The 21,258-nt window shown below is 39.8% G+C and overlaps 2 protein-coding genes across 2 annotated transcripts in view; one reads left to right on the top strand and one right to left on the bottom strand.

Moving 5' to 3' along the window:
- The window catches only part of ppp1r37 (protein phosphatase 1, regulatory subunit 37), a 44,245-nt gene extending 23,407 nt beyond the window's left edge, over positions 1–20,838 (top strand). Inside the window, exons 3-13 of the mRNA XM_071495702.1 lie at positions 2,219–2,264; positions 2,411–2,511; positions 6,743–6,862; positions 9,168–9,318; positions 9,510–9,665; positions 10,293–10,405; positions 13,799–13,940; positions 14,042–14,208; positions 15,109–16,909; positions 17,009–17,094; positions 18,641–20,838. Of these exons, the coding sequence (XP_071351803.1) occupies positions 2,219–2,264; positions 2,411–2,511; positions 6,743–6,862; positions 9,168–9,318; positions 9,510–9,665; positions 10,293–10,405; positions 13,799–13,940; positions 14,042–14,208; positions 15,109–16,909; positions 17,009–17,085 (2,874 nt within the window). The 3' untranslated portion in view covers positions 17,086–17,094; positions 18,641–20,838. The remainder of the gene's footprint in view (positions 1–2,218; positions 2,265–2,410; positions 2,512–6,742; positions 6,863–9,167; positions 9,319–9,509; positions 9,666–10,292; positions 10,406–13,798; positions 13,941–14,041; positions 14,209–15,108; positions 16,910–17,008; positions 17,095–18,640) is intronic.
- Positions 1–21,258, bottom strand: part of calm3a (calmodulin 3a (phosphorylase kinase, delta)) — a 224,889-nt gene that overhangs the window by 153,869 nt on the left and 49,762 nt on the right. The window lies entirely within an intron of this gene.

Here is a 21,258-nt window from a genome sequence, read left to right as displayed (position 1 = left end):
AAAAGTGTTTGGCTTCTTATCAAAATTTCCGTTTAATCAGTCGTCAGTAGGCAGATGACTCACAAACTTGAGTCAGTACTTCTCTCATTCTTATTCCTCTCTATGAGAGCTGACATTTTCCCTCTGGTTCATATCTGCAGTAAAGACTTCGAGAGACATCACAAACTAATTTTCAGTCATCATGAATTTATTTCCTCTGTGGCAGCAAATCCTGTTACACCAGCCTTCAGAAACTCCTGCAGGTTAAATGGACAAAACACTAGTAGGGCTGATTAACTCTGAAAGGCTCACAATGAACAGACTGGAAAACACTTGCTAGCCTAGCAACATTAAGGCTACAAAGGGCACTTTTCTGTGGAATGCTTTAACAACAGGTAGCGGGAAGGTTTTCTCATGCACCTCCACCTGTCCTTTACTATCTGAAAATCAGGGATCATTGAATACAGTCTAACAGGAAATTGGGTTTGCAGAATGTCATTAGACAACAAGCCTGTGTTTCAGAATTGTACAAATATATAATATACAGTCCATACAAACATATAATATATAAAAATATATAAATATATAAGTGCAAGTCCATTTACCACTTACCATTATGTAACATGCAGGCACAACGTAGCAATAGTCATCACAGCATTTAATGAACAAGATCAGTAATGGAGTCAGTAGCTCAATGCAGTCCAGTCACCATACACACACACACACACCCATCCATACCACCATTCATGCAGAGGCCCACTGTGCTATTTTGGGTTCTGGCACCTCTGAGAGGTATTTACATGGATACAGTCATTCTCACCGACAGGTGCCCAAGTTAATTGTAGGTGAAGATTGACTTGCTGTTAAATTGTCCAAAATGTGTTTGCACGGTCAAAACCATCTGGATTGTAAACAACATCCAGCTGCTGGATTAAACCATATCTCCCAAAACATACTGAGAAAAAAATGTTGAAATGTAACTGAAATTGAAATGCTGTCAAAATAATAGAACAGAATAGAAATACAGTCAGTTTCACAATTATGTGTATAACTCCTGTGGTACATTATTTGGTGTCGCAATGTTTCCTGCTGTTTTTTCATTTTGAGAATACAGCTTTCTAAATGTGGCATTGGCGTGTGTGTGGCACTTGTGTTTTGGACCTGTTGAGACATGCACGAGATGATGAACCCTCAGTACAACTAAACCAGCATCTGTATGTTCAACCGCACACAGAGGAGTGGTGGCAGGAGGGCAGAGGTTATGGAGTTCATGCTGAATGGGTCAGACAGCCAACTAGAGAGAGGGATTTGCTGGGACATAGTTTTGAAGGCAGTTCTCTGTATGTTTTTATGTTTGTGTGGGTGGTTGGGTGTTTTACTGGGGCAAGAGGTTAAATAACTTTCCACCTTTTGATCTGCTCTCCTGTGGTGTCGGACTACATCACAGAATAGATGACACGGTCAGGTTGAACACTCACACTGGCAGCAGCACATGTCCAGGTTTAAAGAATCCGCTGGCACATACAATGGGCTCAACGTTTGAACGGTCAACGCACATCAAGCCACGTTTCCGTGTGCTTGTTTTAATGTTGCTGAGTCTTGCCCAGCCGCGAACATGTGAACTTAAATCTCTGTGGCCGTGAATTTAGTTTCACTCATGTGCCTGTTCATACTGTAGATATCAGCCATATTTCAGTTCAGTTACTACTGATGCAAACCAACTATTTCCAACTGTTCTGCTTCACATTAAGAGTTATCCACCAGCAAATCAAATGGAGTCATTTAATGTGAAGCAGCTATAGGGATTGCAATATATTTTTCTCCAAGTTAGCAGAGCTTCACTGCCACACACTGCCCCATATTGAGAAAACAGCGTTGTAAATCGCAGAACCCCTCCTCTATCTAATACACTGTTCCTATCAAAGTTGCCATCATTGGAATCACTCAGTATTCACATTCAGTACTTTCCAAAACTTACAAGTGGTACCTAAAGGCGCAGTGATATAACGGGAGCACACCAGAAATGATTTGAGCAAATGTGTCCTGAAGATGCCTTTCTTTGCAACAAAATTTTATCTTAGTTTACACAACATGTGTATTTTGTCTCCTGTTCTGATTCATCAAATTGCCTTCTGTGTTATGTGAAAACTTCAACATATGATAAAGCAAAGTTTTCTTCCATGGGGAAATACATAAGCTTGCAAGCTTTTACTGATTCTGCTTCTTTTTGTTTCTGTAGGAACTGAAAGACCTGACACAGCGAAATGAATGCTTAGATCTGAAAGGTAAGAGCAGCCTGACAGCCATCGTCAACACTATAAATGTAACTTGTGGTGAGAATTTTAGGAATTTCACAAACTTTGTGTTATGTAACAAGATAGCATGTGCTGTAACAAAATGGTTAAGTGACCAGACATGTGTTTGTCTTTAGGTGAGAAGCTGGACTACAAAGCATGTGAGTCTCTGGAAGAGATTTTAAAGAGGGTCCAGTTTAAAGTGATAGACCTGGAGCAGACCAACCTGGATGAAGATGTAAGAAAATCTCACTTTAAAAAAAATCAGCCTTGTCGCTCTCCTTCTCTTCATTTCTCTTGGTGCAGCATGCACTCACCCTCTGTCACTGTTGTGTTCTGCCTTCAGTCTCACTCTGATCCTCTTTTTCACTCTTACTGCAATGGCAGGATGTGGAGTGCTTGCCATGGGTTTTCTGATTACTCCAGATGTCCACTTGTGTAAACACCATTAGGGATTTTTGAGCTGTAGACATGCAAAAGGATGGAGACAGCGATGCAGTGTGCAGAGGGACACAGGCCCTTACCATTTCCTGTCACACAGAGCCCCAAATATACTGTAGAGTGTTGTATCACACAGAGTCCTGCTTTGAACTGCAGTCACACAGGATACATTCCTTGAGGGTAGGTTGGGTCACTTTGTTTACTGTTCATTATTTTATACCTGCCTGGGAAAGCCATCAGTTCTGTCACTCTTTAACTGCAGAATTGAATTAGGCCCTGGTCTCCTGAGGTTTTTCAGCACACTTGTAGATGCTCTGATAATTGTAGTCCCGTCTTCAGAGACACTTGTGGACTTGAGAATATTTGGGCAGCTGTTATGTTACTTCCAGACTGTCAGTGAAGTGTGCAGTTTCATTTTTCTTTTTTTTCTTTTTTGACCATTGCTTTTGCTGTCTCAGCAATATCCTATTTTGGTTGTGTCATGTGCAAGCGCATGAGGACACACATGCACACAGGTGAAGGGACACACACTGCTGATGGTTTTATGGACCTCATGTGTCCCTCCCCTGGTTGCTATTGCTAACTACAGTAAATACAAGTAAAAAGTTGCAGTCCTGCATAGTTCAGACCGGCTACTATACATTTCTCAAAACTGTGTACACATCCACATTTTTAAGGAGGTCACATGTCCTGACAACACCACAGATACCACAGATATTTGATTAAAAAGACTTCAAACCCACATAAACTCTATCCTGGGAGCTAATAAAACATGAAATGAATGTGTGTGCCATAAATACCAATTATTTATTTTGGATACATGATCTTCTAGCAGGCAATAATAGTGTCTCAATGAAGAAGACTATTACAGAGCTTCCCCCTGTGTTTTGTCATGTTTTGCTTTGTTTACTCTGGGTTTCTCCTGCTTTGTTATTTAAAAATAACCTAATTTTTAACAGTTTAACAGACTGAAAGTTGAAGTGTCTAAGTGCCTGTGTTAACTCTGGACTGATGAGTTGTGCAGGGCATTTCCTTGTACTGCTTATGGGGGAGAAGTCCATCCCCATAAGACGGGACAGACAAATACATCACCACATCTAAGTGAAATGTCACTCTTGAGTGAAACAGATTTTACCCACTTGCATACAGGAACATTTTGTTATGTAATTTTAGCTTCACCTGCAAACAATCAGACATAGTGCACAACAAATTTTCCAGTCGGCTGCTATTTAAACCCATTGCAGCAGAAGAGGGCACAACAAGATGATGTGATTAAAAGAGTGCCCGTCAAACCTTAACCACCTAACAGTGAAAAGCGTGCAAAAAACAAGATGGAAATATGGTATTTATTTATTTTTCATAGTTTGTTTCGTGTATTCACTTGAGGAATCTTCTCATTGATGATTAATTCACACGTGTGATTAATTTGCAAAGTCTGTTTCCATTGCACCTCCTTTGCCTTAGCTGAGTGTAAAAGCCATTTTTTTTTATTTTTTTTTTCATGGTATACATGATGAGAGGCCATTCAGGTTCTCATATATATTTATACACAAAGCATAATGCAAACAGTTACACTCATGGACAGTACTGTTCACAATACACCTTTCTTTTAAACAGATTTTTTAGTACACACACATCTTAGAAACACATGCACCAGAGCTTCACATAATCCAAGCAAATGCAGAGTGACATACACACTGTTTTCACCCAACATGAAACGCTGCCCCGGAAATGTGAATGAAGTAGCTGAATGAGTCAGAGACTAAATCACCAGAGAGAAGCATCTCAGTCTGAGACAAGTGTCTCGCCTCAGGCTCAGATAAAATGAGACACTGAAAGGAGCAAATATTGAGGAAGTGTTGCTGGTTGAGGAGAGAATAGAGGAAGGTGGGATTGAGAAGGAACTGAATGGGGATGTGAATGGCCAGGTTCATCTTTGAAGTGAGTGGGATTTACAGTAGATGGCTTGATTTTGAAGAGCCCCATATCCGCAGTCGTGACGTCTTGTTGGGAATGATATGGAAAGTTGAAAGAAGGAAAATAGTTTTGGAGAGAAGCGTGAGGAGGAGCAGATATGCAGAGCACTAACACAGGCTGTCTTTTATTGGTCTGAATATGACTCATCTTCCCCCACCCTGTAGACAAACACACTTGTGTACACTCAGTAACGTCTCCCAGTATACACACACACACAAAAGGGAAAAGGTTATAAGATGCTTTGCAGCAGTTTGTCTGATTTTGATTCAGCTCATCAGCCTCAGTAGAGGTTAAGCTCTTACACCCATACTCCCATTTTAACCTGCATCACATCCTGAAACTGAAACTAACAGTACATGAGTAAGTCCATCACTGCCTGATGATTGTGTTGGTTTGCTTTTCATTTTTGGCTGAGTGAAACACACAAGAGACACAGAATCCTTGTATAAGAACTAATGACCCAGTTACTGATTTTTCTGTTAAAATACTCAAATATTTGTTATGTTATTACATCAAATTAAAAAAAAAAAAAAACAGAAATGCAAAATAGCCATTCATCCATTTCCACTCACTCAATCTGTGAAGGTGTCACCAACACCTTGGAGGGAGTCAGTGTATCAGTGATAGATGAAGAGATGGAGCCCCACAGCACCGCCAAAACAAAACTGAGATTAAAACAATCTGATCACATGAGTGCACTTCAACCTTATTCTGCATCACCTGACATTTCACTGTAGTCCTGTGTCTGCTCCTGACTAGACAGATTTGTGCCTTACAGTTTTAATGCTGATAGTTTTCCACAGGTTTTCAGCCTGTGATAAATGACAGTTGTCACATTACCTCTGCATTATAGCTGAAATTACTAGTTGATTAACTGATTATGCAACATGATATTTATCAGCGACTGTTTTTATACTCAGTTAACTTTTTTATTCATAAATGCCAAACATTCTCAGTTATGAGACTTTACCCATTTTCTTTATTTTATATCATAAACTGAATATTTTGGGGGTTTAAATTGTTCACTGTTAACTGTGTGAATAGTTAGACAAAAAAAATTCAAAATGTCACTTTGGGATTGAGCAAATTTTGATGGCCATTTTTTTTTTCTTTCTTTTTTGTACTTTATAGAACAAACTATACTAATATACTTATGAAATACAAAGTATTGTTTATATTAAACCAGGCAATCACACTTTTTAGCAAGAGTGTGTGGTTTGTGCCCCTTGTCGTGTCTCAGATCTCTGTGACTTGTTAGCAGTTCCACCAAAGGGAGATTTCCTCTCTGAACTTCTCAGGTGGTTTCATTTAAGTAACTGAAACCCATAGAAAAAGCTAATTATATAAAATTTCTCAAAAAGCAAAAATCTGAGAGAAGTCACAAAAATTACTTCAAAGCTTTCTATCAGAACCTTATTTTTTCTTCTTTTGTCTTGCATTAATCATCTTGAGATCCCTCAGTTTTAACTTGCAGCCTACTGAAGGGGCCCTGACCCTGAGTTTGTGAACCACTGTGCTAAACTAGTAGTTAAAACTCTCTTCCCCTTGACCAGCTACGACAGGTGGTTGCTGCTTACAAATCAGTTCATCAATAATAACTATCTATCCATTATGTAATATATAATAATATGTCAGTCAAGAGCCATTTTTTATACTTGAGGTACATTTTATTTCCACTTGAGTAAAGGATCTGAACACTTCCTCTACCACTGGCTGCTGCCGTACAATAAAATAAAGTTCTGTCCGTAAGATAGGAGCTGTTACACTGTTCATTTTCACATGTTCACTGTTCTGAATCCTACTGAATCAGATTTCTTTTAATTTGCAACAATAGACAGGAGCCCAGATAGGTTCCTCTTTACCCCCACCTGAGGCCCTCAGCAGGTCTCAGCTACCCTGAGGGACTGTTACCGTGGGAACAACAGCTGATCCAGACTGTATCTTGTAACATCTCTTTCAGGGTTTTGACACTGTTAGCTTTGTTTTAACTGTTGGTTTTTGATCTGAAATGCCATAATAGTTGATCTTCCATCTCTCTTTTTGCTTTTCAGGGTGCATCAGCTCTGTTTGACATGATAGAGTATTATGAGTCAGCCACACACCTCAACATCTCCTTCAACAAGCACATTGGCACTCGAGGATGGCAGGCCGCAGCTCACATGATGAGAAAGGTGAGAGTTCATGGATAAACTCATCTGTACAACAATCCAAGGTATAACATGTTAAAGTAAGAACCCTTTGTTCCAAAATGGTCCCAACATGTTGAAACACAGGCATAAAAATTAAACAATGGAGTCTTAAATACAAAACCATATAACTCTATAAATATCCACCCAAATTCAATGAAAACAGATGTACAGCTCAATGAAAAGGTCAGTTAGAACATAAATGAGACCCAACCTGACCTCTAGCTTCAAGATTTATTTCTATTCACTCCATGTATAATACTCACTATACAGAGGACAGTATTGCATTTTATCAGTGCCAGTGTGCTGACAATAGAAACAGATCAAATAAAACACAAGTACAAAGAGAGTAAAGTGCAAGTAGTGTTCTGTTTATTATAGTGCATAGGAATAAAATAATAATAATCATAATAATCATAATAATAATCAATGTTTATAAATGAATGATAAAATGAATTTAAAATATTCTTATGTATAAAGAGTTTTAGTAACATATAATAACTGTAACAATAAACCTAGAAGACAAAATGGCAACAGGAATGGCACTATTAGCAGCATGAATATTTAATGAAATATCAGGCACAGCACCAGTACAGATCATAAGAGGGATTGTGTGAGATGAAAAATGGTGATGGCAGTGTGGAGTGAAAGGTTTTCTTCTGTCACAGAGGACATTGAGGATGGACAGTGAAAGTAATCATTTGTAAAGTAAAAAAGGAGTTTGATGTACTAAGTTTGTACTAAGTTTGTACTAAGTTTGTTGTCTTCAGCCTCAAGACCAAACTGTGTGCAACATTTCCTCTTATCTCATTTTGTTTGGCCAGAAAAGTGGGTGTTTGGTCTCAAATACTACTGACTTCAAAGTTAAGCCCTTTCCTCTACTTTTGTAACTGTTGCTTTGTGCTCAGGGGAGAAGACCAGTCTTTGCCGTTTCTTTCTGTATCACTGGCTGAGTCTGTGTCGTGCAGTGCTGCTGTTTTCTGTCAGCACTCAGACATAAGAGTTGGCCTTTGCTCGCTTGCTCTTCCAAAGTCATGCTCTTGCCCTTTACGCTGCACTTTGACGTCAGTCATCACTTATTATGTTGAGAATATAAATGGGTAGTCAGGAAAATACATTAATATGTCACCTTTCGAGCTGAATGTATGAGAAACGCATGGACATAAACAGCTGCTTGTTAGTTTAAACAGTGTTTTTTTTTTTTTAATCAAACAAAGGTGAGGAACTGTTGATTGCATGTCAGAGGAATAGGAAGGGTAAAACCACTCTTCAAAAATAAATTTCATACCGTTTTTGTTTTTTGTTTTTTTCCATTTCATTTTGTGTAGTAGTTTAAGGTGTAAGAGAAAGTATAAGATGATACATATAAAAAAAACATATCCTCAACCAAATGTCATAAATTAAGCATTAATTAGTTTCATTTGTTCACTAGGTTACTAGATTGTGGAGTTTGTGGGTGTTTGCTCTGTATTGTAGCTTGTCCTGGCAGTGTACCACAGTGAATAGCACTAATCTGTTTGCCAAACCACAAACAACTTTGCAGTCTTTATTATTAATATTGTGTCCTTTTTATTTGTTTTTTAAGATTATGTTCATTACTCCCCATCCCAGAGGGGAAAACAACAAATTCTTAATCACAGTTACTAATGATACAATAACTGTGTTTGCAGAATGGTGTGAGCACCAAAGTCCTGCTGTAATCAGAACTATCACTGTGTGAGGAGCTAATTTTGCAACTGATCAGTGTTTGTACTGAAAGGCATTCCTCCCCCGTCTGATGATGGATGAAAAACAGCTTGGAGACACCACACATGTGTATTCTAGCTTGTATATTGTCTGTGTCGTAGCTTGTTAATAAAAAGTCATCATTTATTTCAGCAAAGCCCAACAGATTTTAACACATTAGTGCTTCGACAACTGAGGGTCTTTGAATGTCTCAGGTGAGGCCTTGGATTAAACAGATGAAAAAACAGTACGTCATTGCCTGTATCTGGGCTTCACTGTGCACCCACAAGTTATGTCATTTGAGGATATTGTTGTATTTATGGAGTCTGATGAAGCTCTTAGCTGTCATCAGTGTACTAAAGCAGCTGTAATGACAGATAATGAGAGGTTACTTAATTAGGATAAAGGCATCCAACTCCCTCAAGATCCACACTTAGACTATATAAAGATTCATCACAGTAATGAGTAGATTTTTTTCACACAGGATTATGATTTCTGATATGCGTAAATGCACTTTTTATCTGGCATACCAAATTAATTGTCTCTATTGGTGTATTCCCCCTAGACGAGCTCTCTGCAGTATCTCGATGCACGTAACACTCCTCTGCTGGACCACTCGGCTCCCTTTGTAGCACGAGCACTCAGGATCAGTGGCAGCCTGGCAGTGCTCCACCTGGAGAATGCTGGCCTGTCTGGCAGACCACTCATGTTACTGGGTAAGATAGGCAAAGTGCCAGGGAGGTGACGGGAGAGGATGTATAAGAAGAGGGGTTTTTCTCTTTCCAGCCCTGTCTTCAATGTCAATCCTGATAAATTTATACATCTATTCCCGACATTTTGTTGTCTTCTTTTCACCATATCTCCCTTTCTTCCCTCGCCTTCATTTATGTTTTACTCCTCTGATCAGCTACGGCTCTGAAGATGAATATGAACCTGAGGGAGTTGTACCTTGCAGACAACAAGCTCAATGGCCTACAGGACTCAGCCCAACTTGGCAACTTGCTCAAATTCAACTACAACATCCAGATCCTGGACCTGCGTAACAACCACATCCTAGACTCTGGTACACAGCAATGATAGAGCACAAACACATGCAGTAGCATTATTTTTTTTATAGCCATGAATGTTTTCTCAAGGTGGGATTGTTAAAAAGATTTGTTTATTGTGTGTACACCTCAATACCTTTTCACAAAGTCAGATAAGATGAGAGTTTATTGATCCCTGTTGGGAAATTAGGTCAGAATGTGCCCTCCATGTATTTACCAGCTGCAGGACAAAGGTGCTTAAAGGAAATGATGAGTTTTATCATCTGTTCACAGTGTACTATGGTAGGACAGGCTTTTTTAGGATAGTACTTTTAATCTTCATCCCAGTCTTTCTGAATTTAATGATTTGGTTTTAGTTAAGTCAAGTCAATGATTGCTATCCACGATATGAAACAAACAGAAGTTAGTAAAAGTATTGCACCTTTGCCTTTCTGTTATTTGTTATTGTTTCATTTTGTAACAGATTATTAAATTGATATTATTGTGATATTTATTTTGGATTTTGAACAAAACACTCAAATATCCTTGTTGGTAGGTCTATAAAATTTTAGTTCACATGATATTTTGTTCCAATTGTGATATCGTTAAGTTACAGATGTACTAACTCTGTCTCTGTTGTTCTATGTCACTGTTTGTCATCACAGGTCTTGCCTATGTGTGTGAAGGACTAAAAGAGCAGAGGAAAGGCCTCGTCACTTTGGTGCTATGGAACAACCAGCTCACACACAATGGCATGGGTTACCTCGCTGCTGCACTGGTATACACACACGCACACACACACGCACACACACACACACACAGCCATCCAGAAATCTGCTCAGTTACAACCAGCAGATTGCATACACACCTGTAGGTCTACCTGTAGGATCCTGTTTAAAACAAATAAGATTAAGACCTTTTGTATTATTATGGAGTGAGACAGATGAATCATATTTGCATTTCACTAGAGTAACCGCAACCTGATTTGTTTGTGTAAACTTCAGAGTGACAGGTGTCTAGGTGAGAAGTTAATGTGCTGTGTTAGTAGGTGTTATGACGTCAGATTTGCCCGAACATTTCCACGTAGGTTCCTCATTCATACACCTGACATTTTCTGCTGTCATTTCTCGCTCTGTGAACAGATGTAAGCTCAGGTCTTAGTGCCACACCCTTTCTCACATTTCAGCTTGGTATGATTTCACAGCAGTCTGTTATAGATTATCCATTACTAAAATAATTGGTCGCATTTCTGTTGTTGAGTGAGTCATTATCCCTTCTGCCTTGTTTTCCTTATGGGATGTCAGTGTATTGTTTTAGTACGACAGTGTTTACATTTAGACACTGCTGAGTCATTACAGTCTAAGCCTCATCAGAGCAAGATAAAATTTTGAAAATAATCAGCTTGAGAGCAGAACAGAAATGGGGGAAAAAACAAACTACAAACTACACATTGAGTTTGAGATCAATAAAAACATACTTTACTGTTATAACAAAGAAATGCAATCTATCAATCAATCAGTCCTACATTTCTCAATTGACAATTCTTCAATTGACAGACCGACTAATTCTTTTTTTCTACCCCCCATCAATGTCTATCTTCAACCAAATGCAATGAATTTTCTCTCTACTTCCAGTAAAAAGTTTTGTCATATCAGAGATAATATATTAACCTCTCACAATAATACATCCAGCCCCACCTCACACTCACACCCATTTACTCCCACAAGGACAATGTCTACTTTCTCAAATACGGAAGAAATAATTCACTACCTGAAGTCTTACACCTCCTCTCTAGATTCCATCCCAACCAAATTGTTTAAATCTCTCTTTCATTGCTTCATTAATGACATAGAAAATATTAGTAATATCCCCCAGCAGACTGGCATCTTCGCTGCTTCTCACAAGTGTGCTGTACTCTCACCTCTGTTGAATAAAAACAGCCTTGATCCGTCAGTAATTAATAATTATAAGCCAAGGTGTCCAATCTTCCTTTTCTAGGCAAATTACTTGAAAGACTTGTACACATACAACTGGATACATATCTCTCGGAGCAATCGGTGACTTTAAGATTAAATGTGACTCAAAGAAAAGTTTGATTTTAGTATTACTCAATCTCACTGCTGCCTTTGACACAGTTGATCATGACGTTTTATTTAAAGGCTTCATTATTTTCACGAAGGTCAGTCCTTGGGCCACTACTCTTTAACTTATACATGCTCCCACTTGGTGCTATCATAAAGAAACATAACATCCTACCATTCATATGCCAATTACACACTGTTATACATTTTACTTTCCTCTGATGATCTCAGTACTGTTAAATTCAACTGTATCAATGGTATTGATTGCTTGATGTCCAGAAACATTTTACAGCTCAATAAAGACAAGATTGAGATAGTTGGTCCCACACCTATGAAAGACATAAAATATTAGCTTACACTTGGCATCACTAAGTCAGGAACCTTGGCATTATTTTGTGATACTGATCTCAGTTTTGAAAATCTCATTATCAATTTCACTAAAACAGTGTTTTATCACTTTAAAATATGTCAAAATTTAGGCCATTCATATCTCAAACTGACTCCCAGAAACTGGCCATGCGTCCAGCAGGTTAGACTTTAACGCTCTATTTGCAGGATTATCCAAACAATCAGTAGCAAGACTCCAGCTCATTCAAAATGAAGCAGACAGTCCTTACACATCCATTAGAATATTAACATATTACTCCGGTACTGAACGCACTTCATTGGCTCCTGGTATAATACTGAATCACCTTCAAAATCCTTCTAATAGTCCGTAAAGCACTTAATGGTTTGGTTCGGACTTTTAGCTCTAACCAGAATTAGATCCATGTTAGTAGAGGGAGCTTTCAGTTACTGTGGTCCTGCTCCCTGGAACAAGCTGTCTGCTGACTTGAGGTCCATCACAATCACCTATTCTCTGAGGTGTGTGTGTGTGTTCAACAAAAACAGCTATAAAAATCTGCTGTACACTGCCCTTCCTGCACCAAACAGCAAATGGACACAGACAGCAACTAGCTGTCTTTTGTTTTTTAAAATTACTATTTGAATACTGTTTTATTTTTATCACTTACTTTAATAAAGTTGAGTTGAGACCAAGAATTATAATGCTGAAAATTACATTGTAATTAAGCATGTGACAAAAAACATGAAACTTCAACTTGAACATACTGGAGCATTTAGCAGCTAAAGAGCCAAACAGAGCTAAAAGAAGAGTGAATATTTGACTTAAATTCACTAGGTGGCAAGAAACTCGACTCCAAATAAATTACATTGTTGCTTTATAACTGTTGCATGTGTAAAAAAGAAAGAGTTCACCATATCAATTTAGAGGGTGGTATGTCAGTGCTGTGTTGAAAACTTTTTCTGCTGCCCCCGAGTGGCCAAACAAATTAGTTTTTGCAGGTTTAAATAAGAAACAGTGGTTAATGATTATGAAATATTTTATCAGTAAAATTTTTCTTTTAATTAATAACTGTTAATGGATAAAATAGCTATTGTTACATTTTCTCTTAATGTTTATGTATATCTATTTACAGTCAGTGGTGTTGTATACCACTATAGTCCATTTACATACTTTTCTGTATAGATCATCTAATGTGTCCCTCCTGCAGAAAACAGTGTCCTAGAAAAAATGACTGTAAAACAAATCTTGATTACAACGACAGTTTATGTTAATCAAAAATGTTCTTAATTTTTTAGCTCTTCCAAGAAATCTGTCTAGTGTTTTTTACTGAGGCTTGTAAGATGTTGCAGGACACACAAAATGCCCTCAAACAATTATACTGATAAAGTGCATCTCATGACTGTCCTGGCTGCTGATAACCATGGAGATTACCACATTGTACCTGGTAGCCTTAATGCAATGAGATGATAATGTGTGAAGCATTTAATCAATAATCCTGTAAACTGACAAAATTAACAGAGAAATAGAGACTTCTTACATAGTGAAAAAGATGAAAACATAATTAAAGAACTCTGGAACCCAAAACATATTAGACAACATATTGAACAGTCCGATTTTATGACTTAACTGTCCCATTGCAAAACTTTTATTATTAATTTATTAAATAAAATTTCATTATTTTGAAAATTAAATACAGACTTGTTTGTTTGCATTTGAAATAACATTTCACTCTCTTCTCTCTCAGCCATGCACCCAGAGTCTAGAGACTCTGAATCTTGGCAATAACTCGGTGGGTAATGAAGGGGTCCACAAGCTGAAAGACGGACTGATTGCCAACCGCTCTGTGCTCCGACTGGGCCTCGCTTCCACCAAACTGTCCTGTGAAGGTGGGAACTAGTGCCTGTGTACCTCTGGTTCAGTTTTCAAGGAGGTTTTTTGCTGTCTTGCATTTTGTGACTGCTGACTCTTTCTGCCATCTGCGCTGTAGGAGCTGTGGCTGTGGCTGAATTCATCGCTGAGAGCCCCAGACTGCTGCGTCTGGACCTTCGAGAGAATGAGATCAAGACAGGTGGACTGATGGCCCTGTCGCTCGCCCTAAAAGTGAACACGTCTCTACTGCGCCTCGATCTCGACCGGGAGCCCAAGAAAGAAACTGTGAGCATAAGGCATGGGGAAGGGGATAGAGGAGAGAAAGCAAAGGGCCAGATATAGTCTAAACAGACGTGGCAGTGTTTATCCTCCATTGGGTGTCTTGTTCACATCTTTGTCAGCACATGTAGTTCTAGTGATCACTCCCAGGCTACACAGTCCGGGCAGACCTAGACTGTCCCTTGTTGACAAAACGTTTGTCAAAATGAACCTTCCACATGGATGTGGAATTCTGGACACAAGTCTGGCAATGTTACATATTTTTGTTGTAATCAACGAATCCCATGAAAAGACAAAAACCAACAATGAACTTATCCTACCAAAAAGTATTGTCTTTGTATCTGAAGCCTAATATTGCTTATTCTGTGCAGAGTTCTGTTGTACAAAAACTACTAAAAACAAATCAGTGAGCATGAACATGGGCGCTTTAGCTTATATTGAGACAATGCAACATTACACTGTCCTACTGTTGTCCTACTGCCCAGCTGTTTTAGGAAATTATTTAGCTTTTTTTCAAGTTTTTCAAAGTTTTTCAAAAGTCCTGGGAGCTACAGACACAGTAAAGAAGAGCTTTGTTAACAATGAATATGACACAGAATAACACCAACCCAAGGCTTTTTTTAAATAATTGTTTTTGGGAGACTTCATGCCTTTAGTTAGATTGCTGACAGTGGAGTGATGGCAGGTAATGGGCAGAGAGAGAGATAGGGAGTGACAACACAGGTTTCCTTAATGCCACCAGAGGACCCCCATTTTCCTTTTAAATAAAGTTGTGGTTTGAAAGACGATAATCTTACTGACTAAGACATCAGATTAAAGAAAGGCACTGGAATTGCCTTTATTTAGTTGTGTTTACTCTGATATTGGTTTTTCTTGTATGTTTGAGGCATTTTCTTTGTCTCTCAGGTGAAGAGCTTCATTGAGACCCAGCGTGCCCTGTTGACTGAGATCCAGAACGGCTGCAAGAGGAATTTCATCCTGGCTAAAGAGAAGGAGGAAACCGAGCAGAAGATGAGGCAATCAGCCTCCATGGCTGAAATCGCCACAGAGGATGGAACCAGAGAACAGGAGGAGGAAGAACCAGCATCAGAGGACGGAGGTGATGGAGGGGGGAGAGAGGGAGAAGGAGAGGAGGGGGGTGAAACAACAGGAAATGATGGACAGACAGGCAGCCAGGCAGGAGCAAGCTCTGAGAGTAACGTTTCTCAAGTGAACCTGGAGTCAGACTCAGACACTGAGGATGAAGAGGAAGAGGAGGTGTTAACGATGTCCTCCTCCACATCAAACTCCCACACTCACTCAAACCAAACTGCTCCTCAAGCCCAGACAGGGGCTGCGCAGCCCCCCCTTAGTGCCTCATGTACATTGTCATCCCAGTCTGTTTCACCTGCTGGAGGGCCAAGTGTCATTTCTGGCATCACCGTCACTGAATCCACAGTTCCTCCCGGCACCCCTCCATCTCCTGGTCGCTGTATATCAGTCTCAAGCCCAGGGAGGGGTCATAAGATCTTCATGGTAACCCGGGTGGAGAGCCCCCCTGAGCAGCAGCAGCAGCAGCAGCAGCAGCAGCAGCAGCAGCAGCTACAACTCCCAATAAGTGCACCAGCAGCTTCCAGCCAAACTAAAGAGGTTTCAAAGGAGCCTGTAGACACAAACACACAGCAGACACAGCCCCTGCCTGCACCTCAAACACCCACACAAACACAGCTGCCACAGCAGGACGTGAAGGAGCGCTCACCTGCTCCATCAGCAGACTGTAAACTGACAGAGCAGAGTCCTGCAGCACACTCAGAGTCCTCACTAAATACTACACAGACCCACACACTAGAGCCACAGTGTCAACCCAGAGAGGATGTGACAGCTAGTACTTTAGGCCCAGAAAAGACGGATCCAAATCTACAAGCACCAGCCCTGCCTTCAGATTCCTCACCGGTGCAGACTGCAGCATTTCAGATCACTAAGGAGGTAATCGAGAGCACCAAAAGCCCCCAACATGAGCCCACTTGTGTAGAAGGAGAGAAGGAAGGAGAGGAGAAAGAGAAAGATCCTGTCGAAGATGACAAGGAGGTGATGTCCTCTGATAGCGCAAAAGAAGAGTCTAAACAGCTGGGTGAACTGAGTCAAACACAGGATATTATCCCTGCAGTAGACAGGCAACAGTTAACATCTGCAGTTCAACAGCTACAAAATGAGCTAGCATCTGCATCAGAGGAGACCCAGTCACCGAACCAACCAGAGGAAAAAGACGGAGAGGAGGCACTTACACACGATGAGAAGCAGGAAGCACCAGCCAGCTTGTCAGAAATCAAAAAACCCAGTTTAACAGAGAAAGAAGACAGTCTGCCAAACCAAGAGCAACCAAAGGCAAAGCAGCAAATAGAAGCAGATGAACAGAGAGAAGAATCTGTTCTCTCTGCCCAGACTGATCAACAGGCGCAATCTGTCATTCAGAGTGGAGCACAGGAGACAAATCCTCAAGCAGACGAAGCCTCAGAGAGTCCCGAATCTGCCACAACTGGTTCTGTCTCCCCAGTCGAAGTGGAGGAGTCACCTGATGAGAGCTCTGGAGATGAGGTCGAGTGCTTCGCCGAGGCTCTAGAGGGAGAGGTAGTTGGTTCAGCGCTACCCAACGGCCTGAAGCCTGAGTTCTCCCTCCATCTTCTTGATGCTGAAAGCCCCAAGCCCAGCAGCTGTGTGATGGAGCACGGTGGGTGGCTGTAATCGCTGATCTCTGCTCTTTTTTTTTTTTTTCTTTTTTTTTTTAAGTCACATGTTTGATAATGTGTCTTTTGTATCAATTGTGTAGTGAGTGTCAGCTGTGGACAGGACCTGGAGGAGCTGCTGCTAGAAGCCAGTCTGGATACAGGGAGAGATGCACCATGAGGTTGTGAGGTAAACATTTGTCTTTATACATGTACAATAGAAATCATAAGTAGACAGATTCAGTACAGTACAGTACAATTCAGTTCAGTTCAGTACAGTTCAGTATCCATGAAACAGGGTTTTCAACTTGGAGAATTTATTTCTTCAAAAGCACTTTATCTCAATAAATGATGTCATGCTCAAAACTCCATCTAATAAAACATTTCAACAATTCTAATCATTTCTTCCCTCCTCTATTTCCTTAAACAATATTCCGCTGTCTTTAGTTCACAACGATTACCCACCGCAACTGGTTGTAATATCTTTACCAGAAAATATGTCTCGTGTTTGAAATAAAGAAAAAATTATGGCTCATTAAAAGGAAAACTACTTTTGTGCCCCAGGCCATCTATTCTATCTGTTATGCTAAAATAGTATTCACCAGTGTAAATGTTGGGAACGTGAACAGCAGCATCATCACTACAATGAGACCGTAGACAAACGCTGAGTATTATTCAAACGGTCTCTTGTACTTTGGTCCACTTTACAGACAGACTTCATGTTTTACCTCCAAATAAGAGGTAGCCAATCTGAAGAAACTGTTGGCTTGTTAACAGCCTGTTTGATCATCATATTTTTACAGTTAAGGAGATTGGTGGTGCTGTTTGAATCGGCAACAGCAGGTCACAACGCCGCCACCGGCTACCTCCAGTCCCCTGTACACCACACGCTGCTGTCCGCCCACTGTAATCTGACCATGCAGAGTGGGTTGTAGCTGAAAATAATGAAGATGAATGGCAATATGAAACAATTAATATAGCAAGTTTTGCTGACTAGAATCATAAATATTGTTTATTTTTCCAGGCTGGATAATCAAGCTTTAATACAGTTTCTCAACATTGATCCGTCTGTTCTCTGCTGATGAGTTGTGTAGTTCAGGAAGCTCAAATAGTAGAATCAGTTCCCTTATCATGTTCCTCTCTGTAGTTGCTGTGGTTGCCATGGTTACACATTGAGTCACAGTGGTAAGTTTAAAAAAAAAACAAAAAACTGAACCGTCATAAATTCAAACGGTAGCAGCAAGAAGCAGTGCTTGTTCCTCCCTTCCCTTGTCACTGCCACTTACCTCGGCTACGTGGCATCATGTTTGAAAAAGGTGAGGCGGCGGCAGCACCTGCTGTCTGGGTCTGTTTTCGTGCACGACTAAAGTGATTTTATGTTGGTCTGTGAGCGTTGCCAAAAGATGTCTAATTGCACAGCAGTATTGTGGCTTAACTCATCAAGCATGCAGAGAAGATGTAAGGCTGGCAATATTTTCAGAATGAAATTTAGTTCAGTCTCTCAGTTGAAATGAAACCATCACCCCCTAAATTGGCTTTGAAAGATTTTTCCACCAAAAAAAAGTAATTTGGAGATACAGTAGTAGTAGTAGTAGTAGTAGTAGTAGCACCAAAAGCAATGCCTTGCCTTAAAGTATGTTCAAAATGAGCGGCATGGTTAATATATTGAATTGGGTTTAAAGAAATGTTTTCTACTACATCAGGACTAATTTGTTGCCTCTCTTCTACTTCCACAGGGACACAAAGGACAGGAAAAAACAGCACTCAGATAGTTTGTCTGGCTTTACTATGTGACTGTTGGCCCTGCAATGTTTTTCTCGTTTCTTTGACTTTACCAACAACATGATGTTTCCATAAAGGACAGAAGACCTGGTGTTTCAGTTGAAGCTCTGCAAACAAAAAATACAAACAAATTATGGAAAAGACACAAAGGACAAAATCAACCCCTGGAATTTGGCTGTGACAGACAAGGAATCCTCTACATCTACACTACATCAACCACTGAAACACGCATACATATACACACTGAGTATGAGAAAGAGGGAGGGAAAGAAAGAAAATCACACTGTTATCACTACATTTTGTCAATCTGCAATCTTTACACACAAAGCCATCGCCTGTGAGAGAGAGGAGAGATGGGGGACAGAGGAGGGAGGATAAAACACTAACCAAAGACAGAACACAGACCTTTCTCACAGCCCATTCTTGCTCTCCTCTGTAGATTCCCACTGTAGTTGGAGAAATAACTAGCAATTAAAGGTTTTTCATAACACACACATAAAGACATAACGGTGATGGTAACAAAAGTGTGGTTGATGGCACAAACAGAAGACAAGATAACGGTGACGGACCGTGCTGAGTGGACCTGCTGGCTTTAAACACTTGTTCTAGTGGTGCAAGTAGGTCACCGTCAAAGGCTTTTATATCCACTGAGGAGGTTAACGTGTCTGTTTAAATGTCAACGTTTTATGTCTGTGTCCCCACTCCCACTCATTCTCCCCCTTTGGAAAAAAACAAAACTAAGGGACCTCTGCCAAAGTGAATTCCCCTCTTGTCTGTTTTCTCGTCCTCTGCTCACTTTGGCCCCTCAGGAATCAGTGTCCCCCACCCCCCGCCCCCTCAGTAAGTCTCTTCAGATCTGATGTGGAAGAGCTGCAACTGTATCCCGCCTGCCTCTGCTTTTTGAAAGTCACAAAGCTGAAAAACCCAGAACTTCTGTGAATGTCGGAAAGCAATGCTGTCTGCTTTTGAGTTGTTTACAGTTACAAAAAAAACAAAAAACAGTTCTTTGTCTTTGATTATCTGCAACTTCAGACACTATTATTGCTTTGTTCAACCAGTCATTGTTGTGTGAAACTCTTTCAAGAAAAGCAGCTCGATCTGTGTCGTCATCTCCCCTCTCCATCCTCATGTCCCTCAGTCTTCCATTGGTACTTCGTGCCATTTCACCTCTCTGCTCCAGCTCACATTCATGTTGCCTTCAAACTCACCACTTCAGATTCAGTCTTTGTTTTTTTTTGTTTTTTTGTTTGTTTTGTTTTTTTTTGTTTTTTTGGCTGCTTTGAGAAATTAGTTATTTTGTATTTATTTTATAGCTATATGAGCCTTTTCTTTATTTCCTCCCCTTTCACCCCCTCCCCATTTTAGCTTTTCTTTTCCATTTTGGGGTCACCTTTAAAGGTTGCCCTCTTTTTTGATGTATATTTCAGATTCAAACTAGAGCAAATATTTAGTTTAGTTTTTTTGTTTTGTTTTTTGATTTTGTTTTTTTGTTTTTTTTTTTGGAGGGGGAAGGGGGCAAATCTGTGTTGGGAGGAAAGGTAAATATGATTGAATGGTTGATATTGATAGCAGTCGGGGTGCAGTAATGAAAGCAAATACAATGACACTGCAAACATAATCAAAATCCTTGTTGCTTTAATGCTACTCTGCTGGGTGAAGCTGTGGCCACAAGAGGGCGCTAGTGGTTGTGTTGTTTTTTTGTTTTGTTTTTTTCTTCCTTACAGTGGAGCCAGAACAAAGAATATCACAGTATCCTATTACAACACACTGCAGGCACTGAGGTCTCTGTTCAAATCCAACTCCTTTCCTGTATTTTCCAGGGCAAGGCAGTAAAACTTTAAATGAAATGTACACTTCATGTATGTTTGTGAAGAGAGCTGGTTTGCCCTGCTTTGTTTTTTTTTTTTGTTTGTTTTTTTTCCCTGAGACAGATATAGGAAGGTGTTTTTTTTTTTTTTTCTAAAAAGGAGCATATTGCGACCCTCCTGCTCTCCTACACCCAACAGATAGTTTGCCCCCACTGTTTGTAATGCTTTAATTTTTAGAAATTTTTAATAATAATTTGTTAACTTAATTGAAATGTGCTGGTAATCACAAAGATATGTATGGCAAAATTTGTTCCTCTCAAATAAATGCATGTAATGACTAATGATATGACTGAATGATTCTGTTAAATTACTCTGTTAAGGACTTCAGAATGTCTGAACACTGCAGATGAATGCATAAATGAAAAAATCTGTACAGATCAGGTTTCGATGGGATATTCGGATACAGCTGGTGGTTCTTTTTCAAATGTGTGATTTCGGGTGACAAGCTAACCACATCCATCATATAAAATCTTGCTCATGGAGATAGTTGAGCTATATCAAAGTAAGATGTGTGTGTTTGGATTTTTTTTTTTACATTTCCAAAGACTGTGTTTGAGGTCTAATTTTTCCATTTAATCCCTATCCTCCTGCTGCTGAACCACCAGCGGAGGTGTACAGCCTCTCCACAGCTCAGTATTTTGCTTTATTTCCTAAGTCACATCCAGTTTTTGTCATCGAATCAAATTTCAGGGATTCAATTAAAA

Source organism: Trachinotus anak, unplaced genomic scaffold (assembly GCF_046630095.1).
Source record: "Trachinotus anak isolate AG129_WGS33_773 ecotype Australia unplaced genomic scaffold, CSIRO_AGI_Tana_v1 ptg000014l, whole genome shotgun sequence".
Classification (NCBI taxonomy): Eukaryota; Metazoa; Chordata; class Actinopteri; order Carangiformes; family Carangidae; genus Trachinotus; species Trachinotus anak.
The sequence above is the reverse complement of the archived record's forward strand: the minus strand, read 5'-3'. Positions and strand labels throughout refer to the sequence as shown.